This window comes from Pundamilia nyererei, unplaced genomic scaffold, assembly GCF_000239375.1.
Source record: "Pundamilia nyererei isolate P.nyererei 1_Seehausen unplaced genomic scaffold, PunNye1.0 scaffold00030, whole genome shotgun sequence".
Taxonomy (NCBI): Eukaryota; Metazoa; Chordata; class Actinopteri; order Cichliformes; family Cichlidae; genus Pundamilia; species Pundamilia nyererei.
This window is the reverse complement of record NW_005187431.1, coordinates 63,075-73,858: the sequence shown is the minus strand read 5'-3', so window position 1 is coordinate 73,858 and position 10,784 is coordinate 63,075. Positions and strand designations below refer to the sequence as shown.

The window sequence follows — 10,784 nt, the reverse complement described above, 5'->3', positions numbered from 1 at the left end:
GTGTGTGTGTGTGTGTGTGTCAGTTATCAAACATCTGCCGCGAGAAAAGACGCAGGCCTGCTCTAGTTAACTCCCTCCGTACCACAATGCTTTTCACTGCAGGCTGTTGTCACTCTGGCCTTTCGTTGCTCAGGGCAAAGGAGAAATGGATTCAAATCTTTGTAGCTGTGCAAGGTTTTGCAGCCTAGACTTTGTGTAGACAGTTAGCACGAACTGTTTCGGAAGTGACGATCCAACAGGTCAGACGTAATCATATTGCAAATGTAATCAACATCCACGACCATCCGCTCAGCCCTATTTGCCCCGTATGCGTTCAATAGTGCCGTTGCTGTACTAGTCTCATAATTAAACCATCCATTTTTAAACTTCATATTAAGTTTATGTCCTTGCTGCCCCTCTGTTTCCCTCTTTGGTTCTTTTACAGGATATGATGTACCAGCTGCTCCAGGGGTTAGACTTCCTGCACTCGCACCGCGTGGTTCACCGTGACCTAAAACCCCAAAACATCCTGGTCACCAGCGGAGGACAGATCAAACTGGCCGACTTTGGTCTAGCTCGCATCTACAGCTTCCAGATGGCGCTCACGTCAGTGGTGAGTTATGGTCGTCATATTTTTAAACGCTGTTGGTCTCATCCAGTGGAGGCCTTCAAAACAAATACTCGCAAAACTGTAAGCGCATGGGTTCCCGACTGAATGAGCGCGTCAAGACTTCTCACCATGAAATATGGTGATTTTTGTTTTTTAAATTTATTTTCTTCTTCTTTTGAGTTGCAATCACACTACTACTGAAGAAAAATAGGCAAGGCAAGTTTATTTATAGCTGGATTTATTGGCAATTAATAATTATAGACCTACTTCTGATCTTATCTATAGTTTAATTTTTATTTTTATTTTTTAACTAAACAACTGAAGCGCCTGAACTGAATCAGGTTTCAGAACCAATAGAAGCACAGAAACTGCCTTTATTAAAGTCATCAGTGACCTGAAGATCAACAGTGATCCACAGACTGTTTCTTTGTTGTGCTTGATGCCATTGTTGACTTTGTGGCTCTTGATTGTAATGATTTAATTAAACAGCTTTGCGATTTAATTGGTTTTAACGTGTCGGGCTCTCAGCTGGTTGCCATCATACCTAATGGATACAAGTTTTCATGTTTCAATTAGCAGTTTTAGATCTGCACAATGAAAATTCCATTGGGAGTTCCTCAAGGGTCCTTCTTTGGTCCATCGCTCTTTAACCTTCACATGCTCCTGCTTGGTACAGCGTTCCCTCGTTTTTCGCGGGAGTTACGTTCTGAAAATAGTTTTATATTATAGAATTATATTATAGAATGAAACCAAAGATCAAACCCTGTTTTCAGGTCCAGAACATGGGAATAGAGCAGCTGCCAGAGAATTCAACATTAATGAATCAATGGTACAGAAGTAGAGGAAGCAAGAAGAATGAGTTGAGTAAAGTTTGACTTATCTGATTGTGTCCAGAAGTCCAACTTTTTGTGCGATGGTTAGCATCTTCCTCTGCCTTTCGGTGCCTTTGACAGTGCAAAATGCTTCGTCGACAGTGTTGTGTTTGTTGGGGAGAAGACTTACAGTACAGCACTTCTGAGTAACGCTGTTAGCGATCGAAGATCTATGTAAATTTGACACGGTGAACGTATTCTGTACTGGACAGGAGACTTCGCACGAGATTGACAGTGTAAAAAAAAAAACAAAGCATTCAAAATTGCACAAAAAAAAAAAAAAATCGCCGAAACACAGAAAGGTGAACTGTTATACTGCTATAGCGATCACAAATGAATAAGATCCGTTGATGACATTATTTGCTGGAAGTCAGAAACGAGATGGAAATATTTGTTGTTCTAAAAATAGGAGAGAAAATCTGTTCATATTTATCACCACTTTTTCTCAAACACAGTCAGCAGGTTAAAACATTGGCATTATTTTGGACAGTCATCTCTGTCATGTTGATAAAGTCACGAGGACTGTTTACATCCACCTAAATTGATAAAAACAAAATTGAAAATCCTTCTCTCAAACTGACTTTGAGTAATTGATCCATGCATTCATATCTAGCAGGTTAGACTGTTGTAAGTCTTTATTTATTTAATACTGACTATTAGAATCATCAGTAGAATGACTTAAGCTCACTGCACCAGCTACAGTCCTTACATGTACATGCAAACTTGAACATATTATTCCAGTACTGAAGGCATTTCATTGGTTCCCAGTTTAACAGAGAATTACCTTTAAAATCCTTTGACTGGTTTAGTGCCTATAACCCAGTCAGACCTCTTAGGTCATTAGGTGCAGGTCTTTTAACTGTTTCCAGAATTAGATCCTAAGTTTCATGAGGTTCTGTCAGTTACTGTGATGCTGTTTGGAAACAACCTGCCTGCTGACCTGAAGTCAGTTACAGCTGTAACTACATTCAAAAACGGACTCGAAACCTTTTTCTTTTCTTTTCTACAGGGTTTCACTTAGTGTGTGTGTGTGTGTGTGTGTGTGTGTGTTGTCTTTTATTTATTTGTACCAACCATCCTCGAACATGCACTTTGTAGTAGGATCTTCATAAAATGTGTGTGTGGATACTTCAAACTCATGCCGACGTTGTCTTCAAGGCTTTTTGGTGGATCCCACTCCTGACCCCAAAGCCCAACACAAGACACACTGCCTTGAACTTCCCTCCCATCCCCTGAGAGTTGGATGAAAAGCGTCTAATGTGTTGTAGCGGGCACTTACAGGGTATCAGCGGGTAGCTCGGCAGAACAGCGCCAAATGATAGGATTTCTCTGTGTAAATTGAGAGCCAAGGGGCCCCGTGGCCTGCCTCAGGAATCCCTCAGTGGCTGTCGCAGACAGGGATGGAACAGGCAAGGAGAGACAGACACCCCTCCCGTCCCGCTGTCGGGACTTTGATGCCTAACTGCTGAGCTCTGGGCTCTGATGACCAGATAATATATATAGAGAGGGACTGAAAAGAGTCTTTGGAAGAGTTTAAAATGAGGAGAGATGAGACTTTCAAGATCAAGGTAGGCAGCAACAGTAGCTCAGTACTTTGGGTTTCTTTTTCCTTTTTTAAAAAAACTTTTATTCAAAGCTTTTCTGATCTGCCCGCCTTTTAGGAAATTTCATCATTAATGTGTCTGGACTTTTTGAGTCCATTGGGATAGTGTCATTACCTTATGTTAAGGCTTGTTGAAGGCTCATGTGAGTGGGGCAAAAACCTAATTTATTTTTTCTTTTGGCAGAAATATGTCAGAAGGAAAAAGTGCATGCACCTGGATAGGCTGGTGTTGTACTTTTCTGCATCCACCATAATCCACCTGGGTGCAGGTGACATAAATGTCGAGAAAGCTGAGCTGATAGAGGACAAGCTTTGATTCTGCTCGTCTGTGGCATTATCATTGGTGCTCTTCTCTGTGTGACAGCCAAAGCCGACATGCTTACATCTACTGCACAGTAACAACTTCTGGTGCTCTGTAGGCAATTTTATGGAGAAATACCATTTCTGGTGGTTTTAAAGGCAGTTTAATGAAACAAATCTCCAGATTTAAGAAAAACCCCAAACCCATTAAAAATGTCAAGTAAGCTGACCATCCCAGCATGCATGCCCCAGTGACCTTTGTGTACGTTGTCTTCTTAAAGTCCAGATGTGATATTTTCAGTCATCGGTTTCACACTCTGTTGGCAATAATGTCAGGCATGTACATGAGCTTGGACTTGCTCCTAATAGAGGAGTATAAAATGTGCTCTGGTCAGCTAAGTGTTGGTGGCGACTTTAATAAATAAGAATGGAGGGCGTGTCTGTTGGTAGATCCACTATGGATGGCATTGTTGTTCAATTTTAAGTTAATAATTAAATTAAATGCTAAGATTACTCAACAAATACCCTGGGAGGCATTCACATAAGTGGGCAGAATGGCAGGTAAAGTCTTTGTCTTGGAAACACTGATGTGAACTTGCACTTTCATTATTAAGGCAGCAGTTATTGGAAAGTACAGATGGGTTACGGTTCCAAAGGTTACACCTGATAGCTGCTTTTAACTGGGTTAGTCTTTAAGAGGAAAGAAATTCAGTTTGAGTAATGATCATAGGCCACGCCATAAACATATAATTTCTCAGTATTATCATACAGGGTACGTTTTTTAGATTAAGATAAGTATTTCCTCAGTTATCTATCATCCTGACTGATGATTATTCATAGTAGATGAAGACATGATTAACCATAGAATTTGCATAGTGTTACACAATATTTAGTGTGTATGTGGTTGTACTGAGGATTTGTCTCAAGTAGGTGTGATAGTTTCTTTTCTTTTTTTATGACTAGACGGGGGCATTTTTGTCGAGGAAAGAATACTTGCTAGGGGATTCACCTTCACATATGAGCAGCAGTTATGAAGTCCCCGAAACTACTCGCGCACACACACAGAGCAGCACATAACATGTTAATCTGTTTGCAGTCACACTCGAGCACTCATTTCCTTCCTCGGTTAGATTGGGCCACAAAACGAGATGGGGTGTGTGTGTGTGTGTGTCTCAGCACATGCACGCGCTGGTGTGGAGCTGCGAGGACGGGGTCTTCGGTTCCAGATGAATGTTCCTGCGTCTGGAATCCCCCTATCAGCCCAACACACACACAAACAAACGCGCACACATACACAATCTCCATTCATCCATTCATTGTTTCCTCTTGCTAATAATAAAGTGCACAATCTACACTGTATGCAACACACACACAGTGTTTAAGAGGATCTTCCCCTTTGCCCAACAGACCAACAGTTACATATTTAGTCACCTAATGCCACCGTTACTGGTAGACAGATGGGCTTTAGAGAACTGCTGTTGCTTAAGCGAATGAGGTTCTCTCTCACTTTCAAAGTGATTCATTTAGCACTTCTAGAATGACAAGATGACTGAAATGAACATTTGCATGAAGTTGTCAAAGAGTCCCTCACTCACTTTTATGGGGTTTTTTTTTCTTTCCCCAGTGTTGCTAACTGAAAGTAGCACTGCTGTACTTTCTGCTGATGATTTACCAGCATTGCCTGAACTTCTCTTTTTGTGATGAATTTGCTGCCTCACATAGCAACATGGTGGCTTGCTAATACACGTGCATTAAAAATGGGTCATGGAGTCCGGGTGCACGCATGAATGAATATGAGTGATTGCCCCCCAACCCAACCAAATCGGCTTCTCGTAGAAAGGAGGTGGAGAGTAAAAAGAGGGAGAGGGGAGGGAGACCACCCAAAGGGTTGGTGTGGGGGTCCAGATTAGGGTGCCCCCCGGCAGTCCCTGAGGGACCATTGCTTTGTTGATGGGTTTTTTTTATGACCCTAGTTTGGCTACAGCCTCATTGTACTGCCTTGAGTGACAGGCAGATGGGAAAAGCTGATGGGTTAATCTGACATAACAGGAAAGAGTGCAGAGGGCTCTTTAAGATCCTCCTTCTGCCAAAGCACTTGAAGCAAAATCTTTTTGGAAATGGGAAGAAGTGTCACATCATTTTAATACAAAACAAACCAATTCACAGAGTAGCACAACCTTTTCTTGCATCTTAAATGCATAAAGTGACAGAAAACATGTAATGAGATTATTAATGGACTTAGTAAACGCTGGGTTTGTTAGCAGGATGACAACACTGGTAGGGTTCTCCAAAAGTTGATTCTGTTCATCTGGACGTAGCGTTTTCCGTCAGTTATTCAAGTGATTTCTTCAGTCTCAGCTGACTGCAGGTTTCCCCAGTCTTATAAAAGCTGCAGGAAAATGCTACATCCAGATGAACAGAATCAACTTTTGGAGATTTACTTACCTGGATGATTGAGAATGCATCAAGACGTTTAAATCACTGGTAGGGTCTTTATCTCAGAATGTGAAATGCTTTGGGATGACTGTTGTTTAATTTGCAAAACTAAAAGACTTTGCACATAGTCTTTGCAGAGATGCAGTAATTTGTGACTTTTCAGTGTCGGCCCTTCTTCGGGCTAGTGGGTTTTGAGAAAAAGAGAAACCACGTTAAACAGGGAGTGGCTGTAAATGTAAAAACTGTGACATTCTTAAAATTCATTCCACTCGGAGTTCAGTTGAGCTGTCAAAAGTAGAAATTTATACTATATTCTACTTTATAGATGTTACAAACATGCAATACACTCTCAGAGAATCTGTCATAAATGTGCACAACGTTCATTTCATTCAACATCTAAAATGAATACTCGAGTTCTTAAAGGCCTGACCGGCTTCCAGTGTGACAGCGTCCTAAACCCTGCAGGTGACGCGTGTCAGTGAACCTTCTAGGAATCATTTGCATCACCAGTACACAGTGAACAGAAAACATAAAGAAGAATCTATAATAAATTCACCAAAAAGCACTAAAAGAGTGCCAACACATGGCATAACACATTTACTTTTAATACACAAACATTTTGTAGGAGTAGGTAGTAGATGATTGGTATTTATTTGTAACTGGGCATGAATAACTTGATCTTATGATCTTATATTATGCTGCAGTACGTTTAACTAGCTCTTTCTCTTGTCATAACTTTACAGATATAGCAGATTTTAAGGTCAACTTGAAAGAAAGGGACGTGAAATGTAAAAATGAGGTGAGACGTCAAATGTGACACCCCACATACCGGTATCACGTCCTTCATGTTGCAGAGCCCATGAGAAACCGTTTTAAATATCACATGTGACATGTATTAATTGTTGTGACATATTTTACAAACATAAAACATACAAAGTTTTATCAGGATTCATTCAAAACCTTTCGACCTATTATGTTAACAGACGGGAAATCATGCAAATGCTAAACATAACCTCCTTGGCGAAGGTTATAACTTCAAGTAGGTAAATATAAATAAATCTCGAGAGGCAGTTGCAACGAAAAGCACATGCAACAGATTCACATAAAATATCATGAAATACAAACTCTGTATTTCATGAGTCACAGCAGTGTTTTGAAACAGACGTGCAAAGTGTTTCTCTGAACAAATACAGCTTAAAGAGGCTTTCTCTGCACACAAGAGTCTGCACATCAGACAGTTTCCACATGCCAGCACCAACACTAGGCCATAAACATCGGAGCACACAAACAGGAGCACGCATGCCTTTAGTTGACAGACACAGTTTGTAACGTGTAGATTATTTGGTAGAGCGCACCATAACTGCTGGATGTTAGTAAGACTCTGATCTATTTTAATAAAGGCAGAGATCTTTTTTCCTGTCATTTCAAGAGTTTTATTATGGAGAATTTTCCATTTCAGTCTCACAGGATATGAACTCTAACCATTAAAATAACTACCAAAAAAGGCAACAGGTAGCCTAGTAACAATGAAAACACACTTTATGGTGTCTTGTAATAGCTGTGGGTGGATGAATTTTGAATGTTTAGGAAATAACTAATGCACGGTGGATTTTTGGGGCTGGTTATTGTTGATTATGCATCTGAGTGAATCTCTTTTTCCCTTCAAACACACCACAGCATCTGCTCTGCCCACTTAGGATCAACAGGATGTTGGTATAACTTCATCTCCTACACTAAACTCTTACACTTTTCATTAACACTCCCACTAAAGTTCTGGGAAATGAAGCCATTCTAGCAGAAAAGTCCTTTAAATCTGCCTCCATCATCTGAGCATTAATCGATCCTCTCCTGCTTATCCAGCTCAGGGCTCTGTAACAAATCAGCAACTCTGCATAACTGGAATGATGGAAATGGATGCACGTTGAGGAACTCGTATCTCTCTCTCTTCACTCCTGTGCATTAATGAATGTTTTATTTAATTAATGAAAAGGTCAGCTAATCCCTATTGACCATATACGTAATGCATGAAACATATCAGTTCATGTTAAACCTTGAGCTTGAGGAGAAATCCAGCTCAGTGTTTTTAAGAAAATTCCTAACGGTAAGATAAGGGAATCCCCTCAGCTTCATGTGACTCATGCAGGTCAAGTTAGGTGAAGCTTCCAATAAATAACTTCCTGTAACCTGACCATAGGGGTCTTTCCATTGTTGCCATCCACACATTGATAATCATCGTCATACAAGGCTCGACAGGATGATCCCATGATGCCCATTGCGTTCCACTGTTATGTCTGTCACGCGCATGTCGTTGCCACTCAAATTGAATTTGGAAAACTGAAGGGGAATGCCAGCAGACTTTGATGCGAGCGGTGTCTGTTGAACTCTTGTGTTTTTCTAGCTTTAACTGAAAAGACATGGAGCGCGCAGCCATCATTTACTGGGAATGACAAGATAAGCTTATTAGTGGTGAAAATGTTTTTTGTCTTGCCTCTGATCTTATCTTACATCAGTGCGTTGAGAGACATGGGAGCCGAAGGGAATTTTATGTCCTGGCTAAACTGAGGCTTACTTGTTTTGAATACAAACACTGTTTTTTTGTTGTTTTTTACTCATTGCTGCTTTTCTGATTTGCATAACTTTGAATAGACTCGTCTCAAACAATCTGCACGTCTACAGCCACCACTTCCCGTAAAATGTTGGTTGGTGACATGCAGGGGACTGTAACTGTTACCTGATCAAAGGTGTTTTCCCACTTCTTCCCCCCGGTTCCCTCTCGCAGCCCTCCCACTACCCGTACCAGAATTAGACACCCGTATCTCAGACGACATTAAACAAATTGAAACCAGATTTCCTGCCCATGCTCAAACGGCAGACGTGCTTTTAACTCTACAAGACTTTCAAGAGCAGTCTGACTGTATTCAGTCTGCATTTGCATTTTCACTATGAAAGTGTCTCCCACCTCTGCACGCTCGTTTGACTACAAATATCAGTTAAAATCTGTTGGCGGGAAAAAGTGTCATGATGTTCTTAGAAGATAGTGATGATCATGCAAATAAGGTGTGTCGTGCCCCCCCACCCCCCCCACCCCCTTAAACCAAATGCAATGTTTAAAAAAACAACAAAAAAAAGCCTCTTTCCAAAACATGCTGTAGGGGCCGATGCAATCGTCCAACTATGTCAGACATCAGCTGTGCACCGCCACTGTTTAATGCAGCAGAGCTCAGAAACATTCGGGCGAAAATGAAATAACTCGGCGATGACAAAGTATGAAGCGGATCGTCATGTCTGTGAATTTGTCCTCATGCCAAACAATGTGTTTCTGCTCTGGACAGGCAAGAAATGAGAGAGAGAGAGAGACAGAGGCAAACAGGCTGGGCGAGGGAGGGAGGGGAAAAAGTCCTCGCAGTGCACGCAGGAGAGCACGTGCAGCACTGAATGTGGGAATGTTTAGATATCTCCTCAAACGGCTCCACATGGGAAAAAAGGAAAAGTCATCCTCTATGCTTTGACTGCAGCCGGCTGGAGCAAAGGGGTTGGCCTCAGTTTGACATAAGCAAACACTCGCAGGGTTTCACACACACACACTGACACACACATACATATATGATTAGAGATCCCATCCCCCCCCTCCCGCCCCACACACACACACACACACGCATGTGCACACACTTTCGTACTTCTGCACATTGCTGTATTAATTGTTGCCGATGTCTTGGCAACCCAGCAGGTGCTGAAAAGGAGGCTACTGACTGGTGCGTGTGAATCACATGTGCACATGCACCAGTCACCTGGATTTTAAAGCCTAGTCTGTACCAGCAGCAGCAAGAGGAATAGGAGGGGGGGGGGGAATTACAGCATATATCAGGAATTTTCCAGTTAATGATGTGCGGATGTGGTAGCACTGGGGAGAGAGAGCCACTGACTGTGCTGTCTTTGTTTTGTGTGCCGAGGGCCCCGTGCTGCATTCCTGTACGCTGTGCATACTTTGGCAGCAGTCTCACTGCCCCTCGTTTTACTGTATACAGTTTGTGTGCTGCTCTTGCACTTTTCTTTTTTGTGCCCCTGTAGTTCTCTCGCGCTCTCTCAGTCCATCCCACAGGCGTCTCTGTCTCCATGAACCTTTTCTCCCCCCCACCTCATTTTTCTTTTAAATCTTCTCCTTTATTTTCTTTCCTGGTCTGGGCAGAGTGATTATCGGAGGCTGTGAATTTTTTTTTCTTTTTTTTGCAGAACAAAAAAAAGGGAGCGAGAGGAAAAGTGAAGGAGGAATGAAATAATGGTGTTTACAAGATGGCTGACTGCTGACGTTTCTCTGGAGACACAATGCTGTTTAATGCTTATTATTATGACATCCGCTCTGCTTCACCCAAATGTTGGCCAGCCCACATACACCGGAGTCTTTATACGTTTTCCTCTGAGGTTCTCTTAGGAAGACTTCAACTTGTTGTGGATTGTTTTCAGGAATGTGCTCAAACCTAAGTGCACTCCACTCTATTCCGGTTGATTCAGCAACTGAAAATATCGACTTTCGACAATCCTGCTCTTTTCGATTACGTGTGTGTGTGTGTGGAGGGCGTGTATCACTGTGCAGTGGTGCTCTTTCATCCTAGGCTTCCTCAGTGACAGGGAATGTAAACATGGGCCCCGAGCCAAGCGCCATCAGCCTCCTCGCCTCTGGCGCTGCAGCCCCTTATGACATCAGGTCACGCTGACTGACAGGAAGACGTCTGGAGATTTGAAGAAGAATGGGATGAGGAATGAAGCATGTGGTCTCCAATAGTTCAAAAAAACGTTCTGCTCACCTAAAAGAATGACTGACTCTGGTTATTACAGTGTAGGTCCTGTTTTTCTCGCCGAGCTATAGTGTTTATTGCTTATTTTGTTACTTTGTGCAACCGCAGCCAATATTTGTGATTCTAACGACATTGGCAAAGAGGCGAGCGTAGGTTTCACACGTGTTTAACAAAAGTGCAGACCCTGCACA

At 42.0% G+C, this 10,784-nt stretch overlaps 1 protein-coding gene across 3 annotated transcripts in view; it reads left to right on the top strand.

Moving 5' to 3' along the window:
• The window catches only part of cdk6 (cyclin dependent kinase 6), a 37,785-nt gene that overhangs the window by 11,651 nt on the left and 15,350 nt on the right, over positions 1-10,784 (top strand). For all 3 annotated transcript variants that reach the window (XM_005728720.1, XM_005728721.1, XM_013909764.1), the window contains one exon: positions 425-592. In XM_005728720.1, coding sequence (XP_005728777.1) covers positions 425-592 — 168 coding nt within the window. The remainder of the gene's footprint in view (positions 1-424; positions 593-10,784) is intronic.